General features: G+C 41.7%; 1 protein-coding gene across 1 annotated transcript; it reads right to left on the reverse strand.

Moving 5' to 3' along the window:
* Nucleotides 1–487: 487 nt before the first annotated feature.
* On the reverse strand, nucleotides 488–20,947 carry OLFM4 (olfactomedin 4; the record flags this gene model as incomplete). The annotated part of the gene is made up of 5 exons (XM_081128874.1): nucleotides 488–2,233; nucleotides 8,885–9,044; nucleotides 10,015–10,227; nucleotides 15,768–15,917; nucleotides 20,741–20,947. 5 exons carry the CDS (start codon nucleotides 20,945–20,947, stop codon nucleotides 1,431–1,433), a joined length of 1,533 nt encoding a protein of 510 aa, XP_080985000.1. The 3' UTR covers nucleotides 488–1,430.
* Nucleotides 20,948–26,351: the final 5,404 nt, after the last annotated feature.

Raw genomic sequence — 26,351 nt, forward strand, 5'->3', positions numbered from 1 at the left:
ACCAGTCCTGCACATTCCTTTGATAAAGGTACTCTCTCCTGAGTATGGCCAGTTAGTCCCCTTTGCAAGACCTCTTGTTTGGGAAAGATCTGGAGGCTCCCGACCCATGTTAATAACTCATTTGGAAAAGGAACATAAGCCACACAAATATAGTCTAACATTGGAAATAATCAGATCAGTCATGCAAGTTAATAAGTACATAAGGTCATATCCCAAAAGAAAACAGTGCAGTCTCATACAACAAAAGCTGCCAGAGAGAATGGATTTTAAAGGGAAACAAAAAAAACAGCTTGACTTTGGACTCCTTTAAAAGCTACTAATGTTATCTGCCATCAGCATATAATCTCCCAGGCTTTGTTATTTGGGAGGCAGCCATTCTCTGTGCCTCACAGCAAGGTATGGGCTATCCTACTCAAAGTTTTTTCTAATTAAATAAAAGGAGTAAATAAAACAAAAGACACCAATTTTTTAAAGCACATGTCAAACATTTATTAAAAGGTGCATAGTACAGCATTGAAGGAGCTAGTTCTATGGAGCATACCTCGTGAACATTAAAGGAAAATAGACCACGACCAGGTGATAAAGCATCCAAAGCACAGAAGCGCGCACACGCAGAGGGGTTTCATACTGCATTGATTTACAAGGTGCTTGCAGCAGGTTTTCTACATTTCTTCCTCAAAAAAAATAAAATTTTATTTTCTTACAAGTTTTTATTTGTCTTAAACAAAGACAAAAATTGCATGAAACAATTGACATGACTTCTTCATACAAGTCTCACATAGGCTTCAAGGGCTTTGCTATATAACCAGACATGCTGTCATTTTATCTCCACCATCTGATTCTCTTACAGTCTTACAGTCATGTAAGTAAAAGTTCAGGATGAGAAAAAAAAGTAAATTTATATTATATCTGTTCCATAAAAAAAATGGCTAATTTTTATAAAAAAGCAGGATGTAGGAAGATGGGGGGTGGGCTAGGGGGGAATTGGTTGGTAAGTCTGTTTCCAGTCTTCCAAGCTACCTTTGGATTCTACTGACTCTTATATAGGTAGACAGTGGGGGGAAAATAATCCAGTGCCTCTTCTGCAGATCCATATGGGGTTGATTTGCAGCATACAATTTGATGTATAAAAGGGCTTTTCTCCAGAAAACTCGGAGGATTTTACAGATAAACTATAAGCATGCTAAATTTGCTTATCTGGAAGGACCTTATTTCAGAAGGGAAATGCATCCCAGGAGGCAGATGGCTTCCAAGAGGACTCATCAAACCAGGACAAATATCTAAAGTATCTAGTGTAGTAGAACTATGCTCCTAAATATTAGAACTAAGCAAATATACTTCTGATCCCCTTGCAGGTATCTAAATAAGTGGAGAATACCATTTTTTCCAACTAATATTTTCTTTCTCTCTTGCCCTAACACTTAAACAGTTTAGCGGGGCTCCTGGTCAAAGATGAGATCATAATTCACAAGGTAACCATCGTTATAGACAAAAAGTTTCTGGTCGACTGGGTGATAAGTAATGCTCTGCACTTTTTCCTGCACCTTATGCATGACAATGTTTAGGTTGCCCTCCCTCCCTGTGTTTGTGTCATAGTAGTAGAAAATCTCCTCTGTCCTGGTGTTCAAAGTGCGGGTGGCATACAGAACCCCACATACCATGAAGGCATTAGAAACAGATGGTTTGTACTGCTTGGTATGCCAAGTGTTTAGCACCTCAAGTGTGGTGTCATTGAGTTTACTAATCACTATGTTACCAGTGCTGGCTTCAGTTGAATAAATCACCCACAAGCCATTCTCATCTACAGCCAAGTCGATATCTTGCCAAGCAACATTAGCATACGAAAAGCGGTTATTATAGGCGGCATCAGGGAGAGTCCGAGTCACAGCAACCGTGTTGGTCGTCAGGTTAACTTTGGCAATGTTGCGGGTGTTGTACCAGTTGACATACATGTTGTTATTGTAAACCGCTGTACCACTGCCTTGACCATAGGAAATCCGGGACTCTCGGGAATTTAAATACAGTAGCAGGTCATCCATTGTGTTATAGAGCCTGTAATATTCGAACATTCTCCCATCTGTATTCAAAGGTGCCACCCAATACAGCCCATTGTCTGGATTCTGGGGAGAATAATCCCGGCCCCAGGCACCGTACTTGTAGGCAAAGCCTTTCCAGTTGAGCTGAACTATGATAGGTTTGCTGACGTTCACCACACCACCGTGAGCACAGGTCCCTATACAAACAAGAAAAGAAAAGGGCATTCTTAGAGAAAATGAATGACAGGTGCAAACAGTTCAATATCTTAAGCACTAAAGGAAGCCATAAATATTTGTCTTGTCAAGGTTCGATGACAACAGTGTTGCTGATGGAGAAGAGCCAAAACCTTCCCTTTGTTTCAGTCTCAGTGCAAACCTGCTGTCAGCTCCTCAGAGAACTACCTTTTATTTCCATGGATTGGCTCTCAATCTGGAAAATGAGGGTAATGAAACTGCCGAGGTTAGAGGGGCGGCCCAAAGACAGAAATGGAGGATTTGGTGAATTTAATATATTTTCTTCTATCAGGGAGCATTTTGCAAACAGTATTTTATTTCATTTTTCTTATAGAGAAATCAAGAAAGCAGGATCATCGCCCTCTTTCCATAAAGCCAGAAGGTGCCACTCACCAGGGTCAGGGAGAATTGTGATGAAGCAGATTGTCCTGGGCAACTCTCCTTTCCCTTCACCTTTCTGCCCTTCCCTGGGACCCCCAAATACATATCCACACCCAGTACCAATGCCGCCCCAAGCTCATCTTAATAGAGGAAGTTTTAAATGTGGTATTTTAAAGATACAGAAGGATCGTCCTATGATGGTGGGATTTCAGCCTTGAGAAGCCATGGGAGTTCTTTTTAGGCAACATTGCCTTCTCTGTGCCCAAAGCACAGCCCATCACAGAGCACTTGGTGACTGTCTTGCTGCAGAGTTATGAGGGCCTTGTGTTTAAAACCTGTGTTCTACTGCACCACAGAATGACAGGCAAGTGCCTCATCATTCCCATTCTGACACTGTCGTTGTCACAATGTGTACAGTCAAGTGGGACCAGACTCACTGGTCCAGTGAATCGACATCCCCTGTAACACTTGGGTGAATGGCTCAGGCCAGGTAACTGGCCCTTCAAGTTGCATTTCCTCTAAAATGCCTGTAAATCCAAGCAGTTTATGAGCTATAAAAAAAAAGTTCCTCTATATCTTTATAATAACTATTCAAAGAGTTGATCACACATTTTCTGGGATCTTAATAAATACCCTTAAAGAATAGGTGAGATAGTTTATTGGATAACAAAAACAAAACAAAAAATACAACTTCAAGTACATTTGAGGTCATTTTGCCTCATTCTGCTGCTTGGAGCAGAGCAGGTGAGGGAAGGAGGGAACAGAACCTGAATTGCTGGCTCTGGCTTTAAATGTTTGGAAGGAATTAGGGAGCTTTGGAGAGAATATGAGATGAGCTGGAGCCAAAAGCAGAACTCTAAAGAATTGCCTGAGGTTAGCATTGTGGGAGGCAAGGGGGTGCAAAACTTTTGCCTCTGAGTCTCTGCTTCTGACAATTTCCTTCCTTGCTAAACATCTCCCCCTCTCCCCACCTCACTCAAGGATTGCTCAGAGGTGAAACCATTACTAGAAATCCTGCTTTTGTTTTTCCAATCTGCTGGTGCTTTTGGTCCCAGAATTAAATACGTGCTCCTTAAATGCTCTCATAAATCTGCAGTTGGTGGGAAACCCAGCCAACCATACAACAGGTAGAGAAATGAAACCACTCTGTACCCGACCTCAAATAATTTTGCATATCATTAAGCAGAACACAGTCATGGGTTTATTTTAATAATGCATGCACCATTTCATAAATAAAAAAGCAACATGTGTTCAGCCAAGAGACTGCTCCCACTAAAGAAATAATAAATAAAATTATAAATTATTATTTCTTCTCCTAAAAGTGATCTCTCAAATGAATGCTTGTTTGCTTTTGTTTATGAAACAAGGCATGAATTATTAAAATAAAGTTAGCAGTGTGCTCAGTTTAATGATAACAAAAAGTATTCGAGTTTCCATATGCTACAAACTGGGTTTTCTAGTTAAAATATCTTCCTGAGAACTTATTTATTCAACTACATTTCACTCTGAGTAAATGAAAGAAAATCACTTTTTTCATGTAGGTTGGAAGACTTGGGAATTATTTGTTTAATTGAATCTTGCTTTCCTGGAAAGGAAATACCCCAAGCCAATAGCCACAAAATATTTAAAGAAAACTTACGAGGCATATAACTAATTCCATCATTATCATGGAGTTAACGATAATAAACTACTCTGTTCTAGATATAGAGATCCTTAGATATGAAGGAACCAAAATAATCTTCTCTTTAAAATCACTAGGATTGCTACTAGCACTAATAATAGCAATGGCTCACCACTTCACATGTTGGCCAGGAAATTAAAATTATACCTGGCATAAATATTAAAACTGTATATGAGCTTAAATCTCTTTTCCTCACCTCCCAACTATTCCTAAATACTCTCCTGTTTGTGTGTGTTTTGCTTTATTTTGTTTATCTTTACTTTATCCTCTGGCTCCTTTGGGCCACCTTTAGGATGCTGGCTCCAGAGAAAAGGAAGTGGGTACAGGGGGGGAAAGCTAAGCATGGTTGCCAATTCTACAGATGTGGCTGTGGCAGTGAAAACTATGGTGGACTTCCCTGTTTCCTGCCAACAAACAGGCTTGGAAACAATGCTGAAACTCACAGCCAGGGCCCACTGCTCATCTAGTCCCCAACCCTGCCCCCACCTAGCCATCTACCCCAAGCTTCTCCCCACCCTCCCTTATCTCACACCCCTTTCCAGTCTCTTCCTTCATTTCAAGAGTATGTTAGAAATACCCCCATTCCCTTCCTTACCCATCCCATCCCAACTTTACCCTGCCACTGGCATAACAACCCATGGCCCAGCCAGCCATGATCCAAGAACGGTGAAAAACCAATGAATCATTTTGCATTTTTTGGTGGAAGCGAATACAGCATAGAACTGAGAGCAAACGTGCCCCTTTAGCTCCCCCACAAGAAAGGAAGAAAAGATAATTTAGTATTCATCTGGTTGGTGAGTTGCTGGAACTTTCTTGTTACTCTAGGAGTCATAAGTGTACCTCTCTCTATTAGAGGATCTATGGAAGGCAGCCTGGTACAATGAAAATATTCCCAGACAGATTCTAATTCAGTCCGGACTCCAATACTTACTAGCTGTGCATCCTTGAGTAAATTATTTAACCTTTAAGCCTATTTCCTCATGTTAAAAGAAAATAATAATACCTACTCTGCAGGACTGCTAGGAGAAATAGAGAGAAGGTAGGTACATGTAACTCAATGAATGGTAACTATCAGCAGCATACATCGTGCCACCATCGAAGGTTTATGTGATTGTCTCCCTTCCTGGATAGTGGCTTTGTACCCATCCTGGTAACCCCAGTACTCAGAACAGGGCCAGCCATACAGTGTTTGTGGAATAAGAATGAAAGACTAATTGAACCTCTCAAACTCAGCCTATCTACCCTTATTTATAAAACACCAACCCTCTACCCTGCTATTTATCTGAAATTTTTAAAGATCCTGGTGTTCACTTCACAGAACATAATACAAGGAACCTCTACATAATGGTAGCCTTGGTTGGCAATGTCTTCACCATGTGATTCATTAGATATTGCCACAGTATTCTGAAATTATCCTGCGAAGCCACATGATGAAACTTCAAAATACTGTAACTTAGCTTTTTTTTTTTTTCTAAGTATCATGGTTAGCATTTTTCTTTAAAGCCAAAGATTATATGCCTGCAGAGAAAACGTAATCTTAGATCTATCAATATGCTCTCTCACCTGGACAAGTGAACTTTGAGCCAAGAGGAGAATACAACTGCCTTGTGAGAATTAGGCAATTAAAATGGTAATAATTAGAAAATAATTAAGACTAAATTGATTCTGAATTATTGCATATGTGCTACCCAACACTCTGCTCTTCCTTAGGCTTAGGATTTTGGCAGATCATTCCAAATCTTTCATACCCTAGTCAATCACCAACCATTTACTGAGCACCTTTCTGTGTCAGCACAGGGCCTAGCATTTCCCAGCACAGTGGTGATCAACCCCTCAACGTTTCCATCACAATTTGCCTATGCAGTCATTTAGATTCAGGGGGAAAACAGAGAGACACAGTCAGTTGTTTTCAGGAAAAAAAGTTAATGAGCAGAAGGCTGATTATTTTAGATTAGGAAGTTCTATGAAATGAAGCAGAAAAAGATGTCATTTGCAGCATAAAGCAAATGTAAAATGCACTTTATTGAGCCCTCGCTACATGTCCTGGTTCTAAGATCAAGCTGACCACAGGGATAGCAAACCACAGCTGCAAGGGAGGGGTCAAGAGGGCACAGAATTACTTCATTGCCGAGACTTGCATGCAGTCTTTTTTGTTCTGTGCAACTCTGCAGTCCAAAAAGCAGAGAGGCCAGATTTTAAGTCCCATAATAGTGAGGAACTTTAATTAAAGTCTCCACAGGCTCACAACTTGGTGGTGCCTGGGGATTTTTCAATTCTGCATTACCAACCAATCCAAACAGAAAGAGAGCAAGTGAAAGAAATTGATTTAAAAAACATGACAAAAAGTCAGTTTAATATAAACATCATAAATATAATATGAACAAAGCTGGAGGAGGGCCAAGTGGCTTGGCTGGGATCCAGGTACAGCCAAGGTTGTAAGAAATTGAGAGGAAATCTGGGTCCAATTTGCTTAAACAACACAGCTGGGCTGGAATGGCTGACAAAAGGCTAAGTGTGAGGACCTAGGGGAAAGTTCTGGGGAAAAATATTCTAAGGAAAATAACCCAACAGACTCACTTGTTTTCCTCCTTAGGTACTAAGCAGTATACTTTCTCCCCTACCACTGTCCTTGAGCTATTGGTGCCTGACACTCTAGGTCCTGAGATGACCAGGAAGGTTGTGTGGCCTCAGGAAAAGCAGCAACCTCACCATCTACGTCCCTTCCTCTGAAAAATGATGGGCCTGCCCTAGGTGGCCTTGAATGTTCATTCCTGCCCCAAAATGTCCTCACTCTAAGGGATGCATAGGAAACTATGCCAGAAAAATCTGTTCCATATGGAAGATTTGCTGAGGTGAAGAAGAAAGAAGGAAGGAAGGGAGGGAGGGAGGAAGGGAGAGAGGGAAGAAAGAAAGAAAGTCTTGCTCAGGTTTTATCAGAGGGTGTCATTGCTCCAACTTCTGCCTTCAAGGAGCCCTTGGTGGCCCAGAACAATGAGCTCTCATTTACAATGTGTGTTGACACCACTGATTCCAGACCCAATTTAGCCCCACTTTGTTACAGAGGACAGAACAGGCCTTTGTCCTAAACTTCCTCTCTATGTCATACTATGACAAATTTCCAACAGCAGAAGGAAGGAGAGTCCCCTGAACAGGACGGAGAGGCTTATAATTACGACAGTGTCTAATTAAACCCTTAAAGAAGCCAGCCACACTGACCAGGATCCAGAAATGCAGGGTCTAAAATGAAACAGGATGTGACAATAGGAATTAATGAAAATAGCAAGAGCTGACCATTTGATGAAGAGATACAGCCCTCATTCAGGCTGAGATGCTCCGGGCCTGCAGAGACTGTTTCCCTGTGACGAGGTGTCTCTAAAGGACAGGGCTGACTGCTGCGGCAGAGGCAGGCTTCATTTCACCCGAGGGATGTGCTGAAGTGCACAGGACCTGGCACTGCCTTTGTTCGCAGCAAGGTTTTCACGTCAGTTATCCTCGTTAGTAACGATAACAACTGCCAGTGTATAAGCGCTGATCACAGAGCTCTGAGCTCCTCAGACACTGTTTCATTAACCCTCAGAGCAACCCTGCAAGGCAGGCACTGCTCTACTCCCATTTTATAACTAAGGAGATCAAGGATCTTCTTATTGTGGCCGCATAGCTGGGAAGCTCAGGTCTTTGGGGCCCCAAGGCCATGTTCCTGACCCCTACACTCCACTGCCTCCATTCACATTCATGAGGTCCTTACAGAGCACTCACCTCTACGCTATGCTTGACCCCAAGGGTGACTCATTAAAGAGTGAGATGCCATCTCTGCCCTCCAGGAACTCAGTCCAGGAGGGATGGCAGGAGACACCCACAAGTACAGGACGTGTGGGGCCATCCATTAAATCTTCACTGAATCCCAGGACACACTATACAGCAGGAGCTCAACATGCACTTGAGAAGAGCACAGAGGGCCCTGGCCAGGTGGCTCAGTTGGTTGGAGTGCTGTCCCGTCCACCAAAAGGTCATGGGTTTGATTGCGGGTTAAGGCAAATACCTAGGTTTCAGGTTCGATTCCCAGTTGGAGTGCAGGAGGGAGGCAACTGATGAATGTTTTTCTCTCTCTCCCGCTCTCCCTTCCTCTCACTCTAGATTCAACCCCATATCTGAAGGGCTGGTCATAACCCCAGCTCATCAGGTAAATGAGCCAATCAGCCCTTACAATCCACAGACAGTGCAGAGGCCACACAGATTCCAGGGGCTTTCACCAGGACCCCTGACAGAAACTCTGTCCCTGAAGGGATATTTGTCCTGTTAAGAAATGCAGAGGGGATACGTATAACATGTGGATTTAGTTTTAAATCAACTCATTGTTCATGCTTTTCCTCTGTGAGCTCCAGAATGTGATAGTTTGTAAAGCTATTAGGGAAGGAGATCTAAGAGTTGGAAGAGTAAACTCAGAATTGCAAATTCCCATCCTTGCTTCAGGGTTACAATCCCGAGGCCCTTCCCCACCCCGCTCTACGCTCCTGGAGGCCTGGCTCAAGTGGTAGAAATAAGGCCTGCTTACCTGGAGCGGGAGAAGGGGGCTTGGCAGGGACGTTTTCAACTTTAGAGGCTTCACATTCCTTTAGCTTGTTCTTCAGTAGCGTAATTTCTCGGCGAATGGCAAGGACATTGTTTTTGTCTAGTGTCTCGAGCTTCTCTACCAGGAGAGTCATATTCCTTATCTAAGGAAATAAAAATTCAGAGTGACTTTATATTATTGTGCAATTTCTTTCATAAACATTCCAGGGCTGAGTTTGTCACTTAGTGAAACAGGGCTAGAGAATACACCTGAGATTCTTCTGAATGGTTTCATTTGGAGGAATACATTTTATGGTTTAGCGTGAATGCCTGTCAGATCTCAGGCAGATGTGTGTGACGAAAAGAAAATGGCAAAGATTTTAATAGCTTCAATAATAGAGCACAGGCTCAGTCTAAGCATCCACAAATGTCCATTAATGTTCATTTCTAGCAACCTTCTCCTATAAACTCATGTTTACTCCTGTTGTATCATAATTAAGTTTCTAATGAGTGGTGAGAGCCGGAGAAAACCTAAATTCTAAAATATGCAACTAGAATCCTCAATTATAGCCCATGTCATGACTGTGCTAGCAAATTCTCATTGATATAAATTACCCAGCCATGGTCTTTATCCACGGAGTTTAAAGGCTTCACTAAAACATACCCAAAAGAAACTCCTTTAAAAAGGGTTGTCAGTATGTAGAAAGAAGTTCCAAGAAGAATCAAGAATTATATGAACATTCAAAAGGAGAAACAGACCTAGTGAGTCCAAAATAAGGTAAATTGTAGCTTTTAGTCCCATGAGGATGAATCCAGAACAGAGAAGACACTTGATCTACCTTGGCCATAAAGTTATTTATGTCATCTCCTTTCCAGAGACATTAAAAGGTTGTTTGGTTCTGGGGCAGCACCCTGATCATTAGTTGACAACTGCTCCTTGGTCAGTATGTTTCCATTGTGTTTAACTTACCATTCAAAGGCAGGTGTCCATGTACAGCAGAACACGGGGATATATGATGTGTACATGAGAGAGTACAGAATTAGAAGTCAGAAGAAAGACATCCGTATACCCGAGTCCTACCACAGCTGAAGGCATTTATTACTAATACACTGAGAAGTGAGTTCACCCCTTACCTCTACTTCCAGCTGGTCAACAATTTCTGAGCTTCCAGTAAAACTGTCCTTCAGCCGGATGATCAGTTTCTCCATCTCCTTCACTTCTATCTTGATCAGCTCAAAGTCCAATTCAGTGTAAGAAATGGTATCCTTTTCCATGATCTCTACTCGGACAGTTAGGTTTGAGAGTTTCTTTTCATAGAAATGGATTAATTGGACATACTCCTTCACCTGAAAGGGGATCAAAAGCTCAAGTCAGTTCTCAGAGTAGGATCATACAAGTCTTCCTCCACTACCACGTCCTTGGGGGCAATTTGATTGCTGTCAATCATTTTTTTTTAAAGAAATGGATCAAAAATATAGTTCACAATACATTTTTTAATCTAACCAAATACAAACTAAAAAAAACCACAAAAACGTATTACTGCAATTGGGGAGGTGGATTTTGCACTCCTATAGGCTGAAAACAATTTTGCTTCAGAATTATCATTTGCAAGTACATTTGCATCTCTAATTTAATATTTGAAGATATTAGCTCTCCAAACTAAACTGTTGAATCAGAGTCTCTCACCTTTCCTTCTCCCTTCAAAGCACATTGCTCTAAATCAGGGTTTCCCAACCTCAGCACTGTTGACATTTGGGGCTAGATCATTCTTTCTTGTGAGAGGTTTTCTTGTGTGTAGCAGGATGTTTAGTAGAATCTCTGGCCTTTAGATATCAAAGGCACCCACCCATCCCCCAGGTGCTACAACCAAAGATGTCTCAGATATTGCTTAGTGTTCCCTGGGGGCAAAGTTACCATCACCACCACCACTACTACTATCACCCTCTCTTCATTTAGAACCACTGTTGTACATATTTCCTAGAAGGAGAAATACACTAAGTAGAATTCTTTCTTTGCTCACCATATGAAATGGGTGTTGAGCACTCTGCTTTTTACAAAATGTCATAAAGACCCAACTTACTACATAGTATGTGAGTGTATGTGCAACTGTAAAGCACACATTTCATTAAGTGCACCCACATTTATTCCAAGAACTGATCATTGCAATCAGACCTTAAAATTACACATTTGTTGCATATATTTAAATGTCTGATTATTAAGCTGAAATTCTTCCAAAAATTTCCTTGGTGTTTTAATGTGTAATTGGAATTTCCAAATGGATATTTCAATAAACACAGTTGGTGGTTCTTTCTGTGTTTGATCTCTAAAAGAAATGCCACGGCCTTTTTTTAAGGATCTGCTCATTAAAAGTTGCTGGTTTTACATTCTTTTTAAAAATTTGAACACAAGTGATACTTTCCCTCAAACCATGCTAATGTCAAGTAGCTGATCCACACTGCCTGGATGAATTCAGGGCCAGATGTTGGCCTCTAATCCTTCTGTTACTAAAGGCAGCCCTAACTTCTGTCATTTTAGCCCTTCCACTTAACCTCACTGTGCAAATTAGTATAGACTCATAGGCCACAGACCTAAAGAGCTAGGGCTTCAGGCGAAGAAGATTTTAATGAAAGTTGAGAATGCAGCCCTTGGCACTGCTCGTGTATCTCCTCGGGCAACCGATGCTCACTGCCATCAGATGTGCCATCACTCAGAGGATGATAAGGCTGGTGATATTTTGGCAGAAAAAGAGGTTAAAATATATACACATACATATATGCCTGAGACCTAACAAGTTTCCCTCAAAAGTACAAACACAGCCTGGCCAAGCGTGGCTCAGCGATTGAGCATCGACCTAGGCTCCAGGCGATCAGGGTTCGATTCCTGTCAGGGCACATGCCCAGGTTGTGGGTTCACTCAATGACTCTCTCATCATTGATGTTTCTCTCTCTCTCTCTCCTTCTCCTTTCCTCTCTCTGAAATCAATAAAGACGTATTAAAAAAAAAAGTACCAACACAGATTTCAATTTCTAAAATAAAATTTAAAAATCACACATAAAACCTTGCCAATAATAATAATAATAATAATAAACAGTGCCAATCCAATGCAGAAATGGAGTCTATGAAATGAATATTCTTGTTGGCATTTGGCCTTGTCAGCTCTTGGAACAAATGAAACACCCTCCTCTTTCCTGGAACATTTTGGTGGCACATCACAGCTGTTGTTCTACAAAAACGAGCGGTTCAACTGTCATCTGTGCTAAATAAAATGTAGCTCTCACTGAAAACCAAAGCATAACTTGGAGTTTGTTTCCTATTAGAATGTGTGGTGTGCCTGCACTCATTCGGCCACGAAATGGAATGTCTCTGAAGATGTTTGGTGAAAAGTTTATGTTGTTTCAGCTGATATTGAAAGGAAAGCTCAGTGATGTTTGGGAAAACTGGAATCATCCATGGAGTTCTGGAAGGCAGGGGAGAATTTGAGGATGAACCAGAAAAACTGCACAATGTGAACTTTACTAATCTAAGTGGATCGTTAGTATAAACCTTTCACATGTATAAATCTCTAATGCTGAGATGGCATGGAAAACTCTGAGAACATCCTAGCTCTCTCTGGAAGCTGCAGTCTGAGCAGAGGCAGCCCAACTTGTCCTAGGGCGTGTACCAAGTATATGGGGCTTGCCCTATGGAGACACATCCTTGTGTCAATTCTTTACCCAAGACTCCTCATCACTACAAGTTTGACCTTTAGAAGATTCATCTATGCTTACCTTCAATTCACAGCCTAACATTCAGAGCTTCCATGCTTATATTTGTTGTGCACATATTATGTCGTTGATGGGTTCTAAGAATCAAAATTTGTTTTGGGATTTGCTCTGGAATGTTTGTTGTTCTGTACAATAAACATTGTCCTGCAATAAATAAGTATGCAATACAGCAGGCTATTAAGCTAAAGAATTAGTCTGGCTCATGTTTCTACCAGTTCCTCAAAATCTGTGATCATAACTATGGCCAAGTTATCTGAAATAAGTAAGTGTACTTTGCAGCAAACTATTATTTTAATACATCTTTTAAAATAAATGCAACAAGATTAAATAAGCTTGAATTGACCATCATGACATATGAAGCACTTCAGAGCTATACCCACCTGAACTCTAATCTGACCAGTACTTAGTGGGCAAATCACTTAATTTCTCTAAGTCTTAGTTTCCTCCTATAAACTGGGGGTAATGTCAAGTTTACAAGATTACTGTGGAGACTAGAGATAATATATATTAAGTGCCTAGCCTGATGGATACCTTATAAATCATAGCAATTATTAGAGAAACAGTGATTTCAGCTTTTTTTCAATCTGACCTTTTAATTTATTATATTTCACTGCACAAAATGTTGCTAAATCAATGTTGTTTGTTTATGGGTTGCCTAAATGTCTCACAGGCTGCCTCAACCTTCTCATGCATGGAGATCTATTAGCAAATGCTTGATACAAATAACTTGCCCCAAAGACCATAACCTTCCAGAGAAATAAAATCCTGAGCTGCTTTTTGTGTCATCCCCTTCCTATGTATAGTCACAAGAAGACATATCATAAACAACAGGAAAGTATAAAACGCTATCAGAATCTTAGACAGAGATATAAGTCTTCTCTGTGTACTGGCAGATAATGAATCAGGGTAAGGCAGTCAAAATCCCTTTCTACTGGCCTGCCCAAACGGGCATTCCCCCAGGCCTCTAGATAAACGGCGATTTCCAAGGCAACCTAGGGACAGCTATAATAATTCACCTGGAAATTCAAAAGCCCTCAGCTGAAGAGATAACTTTGGAATTGAAGGTATTAGTGCCCTACTGCCTCTCTTCTTGGGTCTACACTGGAGGATAGTAGCAGGATGGCTGAGAGAAAAGAAAACTGGAATTAATTCAGAAGACCCAAGTTCTTAACCTGGATTAACCAGCCCAGAGAGCAATAGCCTTTACATTTATGTCTCTTTAACTTTATGTACCTCAGTTTTTCCCTCCCTAAAATGGGAAGGATAACACAGGCCTACCTGCCTTGAGAGTAGAATAGAAATGGAAGCATTTAGGAAAGCACAAACAAAACATGTTACTATTATTGTTATTATCACCTGTCACATGGATCTAATATGCAAATCTCAATAGGCAGGACTATTCCTTTCTTAGGCCTAATCACAAATTTTTTTAGGGCCAGCTACTGACATTTTCAGAACTAAAAGTTTTCCCACCTACTCCGTACTTCCTCCCTGCCAGTTATTAGCAAGGCAGATGCCACCTGCCCCCTTCGCAGAATTGGAATTAAATGTCCCATATTCACAAGCCTGGAAAGCTACATGCTCTCCCCGGAGCAGCATGGGGCTTCACACTGCCCTTCACACTCCTGCCAGCAGAGAAGACATGCAAATCAGTAGCTTGCACTATTTCAAAGCAAATGACTCTAACTGAAAAGATCTTTACCTAGGATTTTCCTCCACTTGTTATGTTTTTATGCATAAGTTCTTATCTGTACTTGATTATGCTAGAATAAGGCTATGAATATTAATGGTTGGAATTTATAATTTAGTGCTATGCCTTTTCTGCTGATTAATTCAAGGACATTTTATTTCTTAAAAAGCTAGGTTCCTGGAGTAGTCAAACACATTTTCCTGGATGCTCATTTAAATTTAGAATATTTATCTACCAATTCAAGTTGAAAGCAGGATGTCAGCCTCACGATAATTTTTGTCTCAAAGGATAACTGTGTTGGATGTGTTGGTAGCCAAACTGAAATATCTCAGGAAAAGTTATTTTGAATCTTGCAGGTAGGCCAGAGCTCCTTGTCAACTAATGGAGTTGTATTTAATAATGTATAATGTGATAATAGCCTAGCGTGAGCTTCACCTGTGCAGAAAATGGGAGCCTTTCTAATTGATTTTTAACTTGGCTAAAGAGGTAGAAAGGGTCAAAACTGGATTGCCAAGTCCCATTGCTCCAGCCAGTTCAGAGAAAGGCAAGCCCTGTAGGGTAACTGTCTCCTCTAGAGGGAGGCGCTAAGCGGGGGGGGGGGGGGGGGGGGGGGTTGTCAAGGTCTTTACCAAGGCTGAGCGACCTATCAGTCTTGATTCAGATTCCCAGGGAAGCCTTCAATTTTGGTCTAATGCTGGACACTTCTAATGTAATGTTCCCACTGAGACAATAGACGATAACCACCGAAAAGGAGGGAGGGGCGGGGGGGGGGGCGGGGGAGAAAGTAAATTGGGAAGAAGAAATAAGAGGAGAAAGGAAAAGAGTAGGAAAGGGAGACCTGGGGGAGCGGAGTAGGAGAAGGAAGGGGAGGGGGAGCTTCCCAAAGTGAGAGAAAGCCAAAAAGAGTTTAAAAATAAGAAAGATTGGGGGGCATAAACAAGAGAAAGGACTGAGGCAAGGGGAGAGATTAAAAAACAGAGGGAAGGAGTAAAGGAATAGCAATAGGAAGAAAAAGTGAATAAGAAGAAAGATAAAATAAAACCTAAAGACGAGAGAGGTGTGCTGTAAGTAAATGCTAAAGCTTCCAGAGGATGCCAGCATGCTGGCTCTGATACAGTGAACAACAGCTGCTTAGAAAGTCCTGAATAAAAAGTGATTTGTGAACTAACAAAACAAACAAAAACAAACTCAGAGACACAAGGGAATGGTGGTTCCAGAGGGGGAAGGGGGGTCCAATATGAGGTGATGGAAGGAGACTAGACTTCGGGCAGTGAGCACGCAGTAGTGCACACTGGTGTTGAATTCTAATGTCCACCCAAAAACTACATAATGTCGTTAACCAATGTTATCCCAAGAAGTTTAATGTTAAAGTGTTTTGTTTTGTTTGTTTGTTCTTATTAGGATATTGTCGGGAGAGGACAAAACTGCTTACTTTAGAAAGCTCTTTCTCGAACTTCTGGTAGAGGAGGCGAGATGTGATTTCCAAGCGCTCCACCCTCTCCACCGGAAAGGTGGTGTCGGGCAGGGCGACCGAGCACAGGCAGGCCCCGTGGTCATCCTTGGAGCCGGTGAAATTGGAAACCTGTAAATAAAAGCGAGTTCAACATCAGTAATAAGCTGAGAAATGAGCTTTTTGGCAACTGGAGTGACAGAAATTGGCTTGTCAAAATAGTGCTCAGAGGCAAGCAAGTGGAGTCCAATACATAAATGAACAGAATCATAGAAATGAGCTACAACTGCCCTGTTTCACGGGCAGTAACTACTCTTAGCATTTTAGCCACATTTTCACCTGTTGGGCGAAACTACTATGTCAGCCACTTTATCTAAAAGAAGGTTCTCCTTTCTTCAGGAGGCTTAAAGGAAATTATTACTGTCTCTGTGTAAGCAAAGGGAAATAAAGAATGAATGAGAGTCCTGAGTTTAAATTCCAATTCAGCCACTTACTGGACGTGACCCCTCTTTAAGTCTCAGTTTCCTCATCTGTCAAATAGAGGTAACCTACTTCCCAGGGTTGTCCTCCAGATTAACTGTGTGATGTCAACCAAATCCTGGGCACATGGTAGGTGACCAGCACATGTTTCTTTCCCTTTCCTTCTACTTACTCATTTTCTTTTCCTTGCCTTTACCCAAACCCCAACCCAATTCCTCCCCATAGGAATGGGGAAAACATCAAGGATATAAGGTACATATACAACACAAATTCACATCCCCTCTTCATCTGGGAAATGGCATAATTCGCATTCTTCAAAATGGAAACAAACCAGCCATTTGTTAAAAACTGAACTGTGTAGGAGTTTGAAGGTTTTGTGCAAATTTTTTAAAAGTTTTCCAGCTAACCACTTTCAGAAAAGTCATTTTAAAAATATTTGATGTTTCTTTAAAATATTCAGGCTCACACTTTGGTGCCGCTGCATATTTTAAAATGACAGGTTTAAAAGATCTTGTTTTTCTTTTGTCCCCTTTGAACTTCCCCAAAGGGATCCCACCACAATTACCATTTTGTATTACTGCTAGTGCTTTACCGAGTGACCCCTGGCAGCAGACTGGCCGTGCCTTTCATAGATCTCATCTGCCAGCCAGCCCAAAGCTCACCTATGGAAAGGCAACCAAAGGGGAAGTGTCTGTTTCTGAAACTACCAAGAGGAGAGCAATGGTTTGCAGAGTTTGAAAGAGATCTAGGTTACACCTCTCAAAGTTTAGGAGATCAGCTGACTGTAGCTAAGGTTGTGTGTTCTGTGCATTTAAAGTCCACCAACCTCCATAATTCTCAAGCAAGCTGGACCCAGATGCTTCTGTAATCAAGATTTATTCCACCAGTGATCTCTAGCTTTTGCAACTAAATTGCTTGTAAATTTAACCTAATCTTCTTTAATTTAAAAACTCATATATGTGTGTGTGTGTGTGTGTAAATTTGTACCCCAAACTCTCTACGCCAAGTAAATTCTGACAATGGCCTCAATTTTTTTTTTTTTTTTTTTTTGCCAATTGTGCCCAAACTAAGAAATAAGGAGGAGGGACAAGCAGGTTTACAGTGAGTACCAGGGTTGGGAGGGGGGTAACCGAAGGGTTTTCCAGGATGAATAAGGACTGGACAAGCCACACTGGGAATCTATCACAGAGGCCAGCTTCCCTTGGAACCAGTTTATCATTCCCTCTGAAGATAGAAACACTCCAGCTCAAGCATGCCAAGGCTTTTTACAGAAGGACCAATATATCATGGGCTTTTGAAGAAATAGCTTATTATAATAACTGTCTGCCAAAAAAAAAAGTCTTACATTGCATTTTGACAAGGGAAGGTTAATTAGCTGCACAAGGCAGGATTGGATCATTCTTCGAGTTTTATGAAAAGCTCTGTCAATTCAAAAAACACTGCAGATCATCAAGCAGTCTCAGACGATCAACTAGAAACCACTAGCTAACAACTTTTAATCCTGAAGTTCACCTGAAAGGCAGGCAAATAATTATGAGCCTTGCTGACAGTCATTCCACCAGCTCCTATTGAACATCTCTGTCCCAGTGCTGCGGACTCCCCAGCTGCCACCTTGCTTTTATCATCAGCCCAGCATGCTCAGCTGACATCAAAATGGTCCATAAGTTTGATCAGTGTCTCCCATTAGAGATATTTCTGCTCCTCACATTCAAAGACAATGAAGCTAATGGTGATGGGTCTCTCTCTGTGGTGAATGCTTAAACTCTCTGTGTGTGTAACATGGGGGATGGAAGACAAAGACAAGGGCTTGTCCCTTTGATTATTGGGAGGGTATGTGATCCCCCTTTGGAGGGCAAATGAGACCCTGAGTGCCCCACAAGACACTTACACTGGTAGGGCCTTGCTCAGCATGTGTTCAATGAACACTGACTCGTGTCTGCAATGGGCCAGGCTCTGGTGTTAGGGAGATAGACAAGACCTGACTCCTGCCCAGGGAATCAGCCCCATTTTCATGGTGAAAGCTTTAGTTGTCTATTTTTTCAACAAGCCCCTTAACCTGATGACAAAAGCATAAGACTCATTCTGGTTCCGACTCTGCCAGCTACTGCGTGGAGCAGAGCGTGAAGCCTTTTCTCATCGGTGAGATGAGGACCCTGATAGCGGCCCCTTCATTGGAGGGCACATCTGAGGCATGGAGAGTGCTCTGAGCCTACAGCATAAGGCGTGACTCACATTTGTGATTGGAGGTTGCAATTGGCTCTAATTAGCAGCCAAGTCTAAGTGCCTGTGAAGATTCAAGGCATAAAATAATGGTACTCAACATTTTCAAAGTACAGAAAATGATACATTTGGAACTTGCTCAATGACAGTTATGAAGGGATTTTCCACCATTTTCCAAAGAGCTCATCAAGCTGACAGCCAGCCCGCCCTAGAAAACTGGGTTTATAGTGGAAGTGACACCTTGCAGTCTGCTGCAAGAAAAGAGTTGGAGCTGTGATACTGACTTGCCAAAGCAAGATAAGCAAACCAGGAAAGAAATTAAAACTTCTAACTGCAATTTAACAACCATTTCTTATCTACTTTTAAATATTTATCTCTTTATCAGACAATAGGCATTTTAGATTTCTCTGTTTCTTGACCTACATTTTATTTTCTATTATTTTAGCTGATCATCTTACTCAAATGCTGATTTCTGATTTGTGGTGAATTTTCAAAATAAGTTATTATCGTTACCTCATTTAAAAAATGTTAATAAGCCCAGCCAGTGTGGCTCAGTGGTTGAGCATTGACCCATGAATTAAGGTCATCTGTTCAATTCCCAGTCAAGGCACATACCCAGGTTGTGGGCTCAATCCCCAGTAAGGGGCATGCAGGAGGCAGCCAATCCATGTTTGCCTCTCATCGATGTTTCTATCTCTCTATCCTTCTCCTTTCTTCTCTCTCTAAAAATCAATTTAAAAATGTTAATGAGTTATAATTGTCTCCATGAAAATTATTTTGCTAAATGAAATAAAATGATGCATCTGATTTCTGGCTACAAAGATCTTTGCGCATATTCATGATTCCCAAAGCATTCACCTCTTTAAGACAAGCAGTTTTCATCCATATGCCTTGAAAACACAGAAAGCTGCATAGAGAGAGATGGTGAAGAGGATGGGCAGACAGTTTGAGCTATAGGACTTACTAGCTTAGCGACCGTAAGCCAATGGCTTCACCTCTCTAAACCTCAATTTTCACATCTCTACAATGGAATCATTAATTTTATATACCTGTTAGGGTTAAATAACATAATATATATGATGTACTTAAGGTAGTGCTGGCATTTATTAAGCATCCGATGAACACCATTGCTGCCATTTCTATCTGGGCCCTATCCAAACCATTTTTTAATCAACAATTTTTTATTGCCTATATTAGCCCTGATGGTGAAAACAAAAACAACAAACAAAAGTCTTTTCCTCCCCTGTTCCCATTAGCCCTTCCATTCAGACATGATCACATAAGACCTGACCTGAGATAACAGAAATGCAGGGGGATGGCTCTGGGGGATTTAAGACTCCCCCACCCCAATTCACACCTGAGCATGGAAAGCCTAGGTTTTGCAAAGCAAAGCCCCTACTGAAAGGCCCAGAGCTGATGTGGGCAGAGAAGTGAGGAACTGCTTCTTTTCCCCCTAACCTCTCACCCCTCCATGCCTCTTCCTATTTCCTTAAAGGAGGTCCATAGGACTTATCCCCCAAAGAACTGGGTTCATTACGCTTTCTGGTGATGTAGCCTCCAGCTGGACCAGCTCTGTCTAGTGCATGGTTTGCTTTGTTGGTCTGTTGCTACTTCTGTTGTTTTGAGCTAAAAATGGCTTTAAAAATTCCCTAAAAGGAAGATTGAAAGAGAACTATTACTCCCCCAGGGAAATATCTTTGTGTAATAACACTTTCCTAGAGACCAATGCCTCCTCCCCCTACTTCTGTCACTCATCTCCTTTACAAACCAGGCTCAGAGAAATTGTCAGGGCTCCAACCAGAGCACTGTGGCTCTCCCTCCCTCCAGGGCTATCCTTCACCATCTGCAGGGTCCCTGCTGGGCAGTTAATTGATTGGATGAACTTTTCTGAAGCTACTGGCAGGGCCCCTTCCTTAGCAGTTCTCAGGGAGGCTAGAACCTGGGCATCTTTACTTCTAGAGTGCCCCCCCATCCCTTCCCCCGAGTCTAAAGTGCAGCCAGGTTAGAGACCCTCTTTAAAGCCTAGATTGTTTCCTGGAAGTCACCTGCTGGAGAGCCCAGATGTCATCTCTCTTGCTAACAATTTAATTATTTCACCCAGGTTTTAATTCATTTCCATGGTGCCTACAGTTAACAAAGGGAGTCGTAAATCTTTTAGAGTGCTCGGGTCTAGTCATCCATGAAATTATATCCAGGTCCCCAAAAAGGGAGAGGAAGGGAATGAATGCAGCTCTCAGACTCTGGGGCTTACTTACCTGGAACACGGAGCCAGAACCAGATCTGGTGCTGGCACTACCCCTGGAGCTGCCACCACTGGAGCCAGATCTAGAGATGAAGTTAGAGGGGGAGTCAATGAAGGGTAAGGAACTGGGGCTCGGGTCAGGCATCAGGGTCCCCAAATCCCCTGCAGCTGGGCTGAGGAGGAACAGAAGGGCTTCTAGGAAGGGGAGGCCAGGCTTCATCTTGTGCTGTTGGATGAAGCAGCTGGCTTCTGCATAGAGTTCAGGGGCTTCTTATAGTGCCCAGTGGGGATTTCCCCATGGCCAGTTTGTGAGGAAAGAGGAAGCCACCAGCGAACACATGCCAGCCCTGGGAGGGTAAGGACACCCAGGAACCTGAGTCACCCCCACCCCTTGTCACTGAGCCCCATTCTGTCAGCTGCCCTTTGATCTGGTTATCTCCTGCCAAATACTAATGCAAATGTGCTTTTTCAAGCCTAATATCTCATTTCCAACATGCCACTTCCTTGAAATAGTCCGTATCAAAGTAGTCTTTGTGGATATGACAGAGGTTGGAGGTCCCTTGCGAGAAAAGCAACCTTCAGTCCTTTGCCCAGAAGCCACTTTTAGTGGCCCATTTCACTGAATGCTACTCTCTAGAGAAAGGCGGGGAACTCTGTTTAGAAACCGCAAACCTCCCCAGGGTGTGATTCCCTTTTCAGTTGCTACTGCCCAGGTCCTCTGATCTCTCTTTTGCAATGTCTGCTTCTAGACCAAGTTCTCTCAACAAACCACACCGAGGGAGGGACCAGCAATGTTCTGCTCCATGGAAATTCGGTTAGGGCTCTGCACATCAAGCACTCACCACTGTGGGCTCCCTGTAGGAGAAAGAATCCAAGGAGGAGGCTTGTATTCTTCCCAGACCCAGGCTGGGAAGGTCACGTTGAGAAGTTTCTCCAGAGGACTCTTTCTGAGCTCCATTGTCCCAGACCCTCCTATGAGCTGGCCAGGTGTTCAAGAGCTCAGTGCTTATTCATCATGAGACTGAAAGACAGGGATGGTCTTTAGGCTTTTCTCTATTTGCACCTCTCCTACATTTCACACATCTCTGTGTCCTCTGCAGAGAAAGGTGTTGGCCTGAATATTAAAAACCAGCTCTGTCACCCAGTGGCCTTTGCAAGTCCTTTATCCCCTCTAGTGTTGTAACAATTTCTAAATTGTTAGAATTAAATAAAATATTATACGAGGAGCTTCTCATAAGCTTTAAAGTGTTATACAAGTGTCAGATTTTTGTACTCTTTTATTGTTGTTTTGTTTTTAATTTTCTAAAGCCTGGTTCAATGTGTAAGGTTGCTGGATTCAAAACAGAGAAAGAAGGTCCCTGCCCTACTCATCTCCACCCACCCCAGACCTGGTTTGAAGGGTTCTTTCTCCTCATGGGCTCCACAGACTCTCACAATAAACACTGCTAATGTGAGAAACAGTCTTAAATCCTGGGTAAACTATTCAGATACTCAGGGGAAGGAAGAAGCAGGAAATTAAGAATGAATGAGAGAGTGCGAGAAAAGGTAGAGAGGAAAACAGGGGAAGAAGGACAAGCCTCTCTTTCTGGTGTACCCAGGGTGCACTGGAGCTGCATCCCTTGTCAAGTGCCTTACTCTGCCCCCTGACCCAGAGGGCTCAGTGGACACCCTACCTAGGTCATTCTGCCCAAGTTTAAGGTCCACACTTCCCCAGCCATCCAGGCTATTATTGCTGCCTCCACATCAAAACACACCCTCAAACCACACAGGGTGTCTTTTCACTCAGAGCTGGTTAGAGTAAACCCAAGAAGGACAGGAGCATTCTCCCAGAAGCTTTCTGGAAACAACAGTGTATACCTACACATCTCCAAAGTTAATCTGTGGTAAAGACTGAGGTCAAGGACAGGTAATCCATGGCCAGCTCTCATAGGGTAGGAGGAGTATTTTGAAGCCCCCACCTTTCATATTCTGCCTTATGTAGGGTTACCAGATTTAACAAATAAGAATGTGGGACACACAGTCCTATATGAATTTCAGATAAATTACAAATCATCTTTTTAGTACATGTCCCATGCAATATTTGGAACGTACTTGCTCCACTTGGCAGAGCCTTCTGGGCAGAAAGTGAGCCATGAAATTCACTGTTCCCTATGGAAAGAGATTCAATCTTGGCCTCTTTGGTTGCCTGTTCTAGCCACTTAGATGGCCAGTCCAAGAAAGGAAAAGCACGTGTGATAATGAAATATGGGTACACTGCATCCATCACCCTGTAATTGAATGCTATGAATACAGATACAAGAAGGAGAGCTTTTCTCTCCCTCCCATCACAGTACCCCCTTTTCCTCTTGGTTCCCAGAAAAGCAAAGCAAAGGGTAAAATCTCTTCTCATTTCTTAGTAGTCTCTGTCTGTGGCTATAATGAGCTTTCCTTGTTGGTTTTTTCAAGGAACATGTCAGTGTCCTTATCAGAAAAAAATAAAAAATCTTATTAACAATGATAGCCCACAGTCATGGCTACCTTTAAGAAATCCCTTCCAGAAGGGTTGCATTCCTGCAGGAATGAGGCAGTAGTTCTCCCAAACACAAGGGTGCCTCAGCCTGGAAAGAACTAGCTTCCCACCCCTTGCTCATAGGCTTCTTTGTTCCTCTATGCCTCTATCATTTTCAGAATAAAACTTTAATCTATTTGGTAACTTCAAATACACAAAAGCATTGGTCATGCCTCAATAATAAGATTATTAATAATAATAGTTTGATCGGTTCCTCTGCAAATACCTTTGTCCTAAGAAACAATAAGCTTCCTGGTTATTTGACAGCCTCAAAGACAGGAGGAAATTATCAGCATGGCAAAGCAAACAGTATATTAGCTATAAAAATTTGTTCCCACGCTGGGCTCCCTGTAGAGTAAGGGGGTCACTGAAATTCACTTGAGTAACAGCATTCCTCACTGACCGTTCTCTGTGTATGTACTTCACTAGGAGAATTCCCTAATGCTGTCCTTCTTGAACAGCTGCAACACACAGAAAAGATACCCAGATAGATGGAGCCTTCATTTAATCCCCATCATTAGAAATCAATGTCAAACATACTGTGGTACTTTGAGAAGGGAGTGTCTTAAGGTATCTGGTGAATAAAAGGACAATAGAGGTTGTGTTTAGTTTACAGATGACTTACATAGGCTGTGTTGGGGTGAGACTTTTCATGTCTGTTGAGTCCATCCCCCAAACTCCTCCAATGCCTATTAACAATACCAGTAATCATATAAAAATAATTATTAACCGACACCATTCACACACCCTGGAAGGAAGGTTAGCAATGTGCATTGGGCCCTACTCTCTGCAAAACATCAGGCTCTAAAAAGAGTTATAAAGAAAGAAGAAAGCATAATTTTTGCTAATAAAAATGTCTAGTCACTCAAGGAGGCAGACTACTTCAGAAAATATACTAGGAGTAAAAACAACAAATTAAACACAAAACCAATTACATGAATATTGAAGAATGACTGGACAGACTGTGCTGGCCCAATCAGGGTGAGTGGATGTGAGAAGAATTCACTAAGTAATGAGCTTCTTGAGGATGGAGACCAAGGCCTTACTGGTTTTGAATCTCCAGCACCTAGCTCAGTATTTGGCACTTGATGCCCAATAAACATTTGCACACTAAAGAAATATATTTAATAAATGTATAAATGAATGAATGAATTGATTAAATAAGAATTGTGAAGGAAATTCTTAAGCTAGTACTGGAGGAAATACTAACTTTAAAAATTACCATTGGATGAAAGGGAGTAAGTTCCAATCAAAAGAAATTACATGAGTAAAAGCCCTCAAGCAACCTGAATTTTCTTCAGGGTCATGATGATGCCCAGGCTCCTGCAACATCATATAACCAACACTAGCAACTCATTCTCGGATCAGAGTTGCTAAAATTGTTCCTCAGAGAGACCCAACCCCCAAATCAACATTCCAATTCCCTAAGCATATTCTGTATCTGGAGCTACCTAGATTTAGCCATCCCATCATGGTTTAGAAGATTTAAACCCCAAAATACAGAATTTGTTACCAAATACTTATGTTTTTCAACCTGCAACAAAATCATCAACACCGATGCAGAACCTAGCTAGTGAAGAATGCAATTGATAGAAACCAGTGCAAAGTTCTGAGCAAAAAAAAAAAAAAAAAAAAGACAAAAAGTGTTGAATGGTAACATATACTGATTTTTTAGAAGAATAAAAAGAGAAATTTTACATATTCTAAGGTAAATTTTGGACTAATAAGACATGGAGGCTTAAGAAGTATTTCCTTCACAGATGTCAGTGTGGAATCAGGAGACACCACCACGACCAGGGGCAGAGGTGGTGACTCAGGAGACACTAAACCTCAGGCTTATCTCTGGACCCCACCAGAGAGAGCCTCTGCCCAGAGACCTAACAACACAGGCTGTCCCTTAAATTTGCCGTGTCCTGACCACTACATTGAGACACACCTTCACTGCACCCTCTCAACAACACTTGAGTTTTCCACACATTTGATTTTATAAATCACCCAGTCATCCCTCAAAGCCCAGCTGAGTTGGTTTCCTCAACTAGAGGTGAAGATGTTTCCTCCTCTTTCTTATCTGCCCCATTGCAGAAGCTCTGCTTGCCTCACATTCAGAAGTCCTGAGTTCTCAGCTGGGCCTGTTTTTCTCATAGTTACTTGTACATGTGTAGCCTCATACATCACTCACCATGAAAAAGAGGCAAACTTTTCCTGCATCTATGAGAAGTTGTCATCTGAAAATTCTAAATATGACCACTGCAACTATTGTAGCATTTTCAAATTTAATCACATCTTTTATTTTTCTGTTTCCATTACTTCTCTGCATGAATCATCTCAAACCTTGCAAATGGCAAGTTCCAGCTAGGTGTCAGAATTCTGCACTCAGGGTCAAGTCGATGTAGTGAGAAGGGCAAAGAGGCCAAAATACTGAGCAAAACTATTGGATCTATCAAATTCTTAGCTGTGTGACATTGGGCATATAAGAACAACAGAGCATGTCAAACCTGAGTTTTCCAATATGGTAGCCACTAGCCAAGTGTGTCTATTGAGTAGCTGAAGTGTGACTTTGACTTATCCACATCAAAATATGTTATAAGTATAAAATACATACTGGATTTCAAAGACTTACTATGAAAGAAAAGAATGTAAAATATTTTATTAGTAATTTTTATATTGATCACATGTTGAAATGGTAATATTTTATATGTATTGAAATAAATAAAATATTTTATTAGAATTAATTTCATCTCTTTTTAATTGACTTCTTTTTGCGAGAGAGAAAGGGATAGGGAGAGAGGGAGAGAAATATCGATGTGAAAGTGAAACACTGATTGGCTAACCCCTGCTTGCCCCCTACTAGGGATTGAGCCCACAAGCTGGGCATGTGCTCAGGAATCAAACCAGTGACCTCTTGGTGCATGGGATGACGCTCAACCAACTGAGCCACACCTGGCAGGGGTGTCTTTTTTTTTTAATGTGGCTTCTAGAAAAACTTTAATTACATGTGTGGCTTACATTATACTTCTATGGCACAATGCTATGGTGAAGCATGCAGCATTATTAGCTATGAAGCAGAAGATTCTGG

This window comes from Miniopterus schreibersii (genome assembly GCF_964146895.1).
Source record: "Miniopterus schreibersii genome assembly, chromosome: 2".
In the NCBI taxonomy this organism is placed as follows: domain Eukaryota; kingdom Metazoa; phylum Chordata; class Mammalia; order Chiroptera; family Miniopteridae; genus Miniopterus; species Miniopterus schreibersii.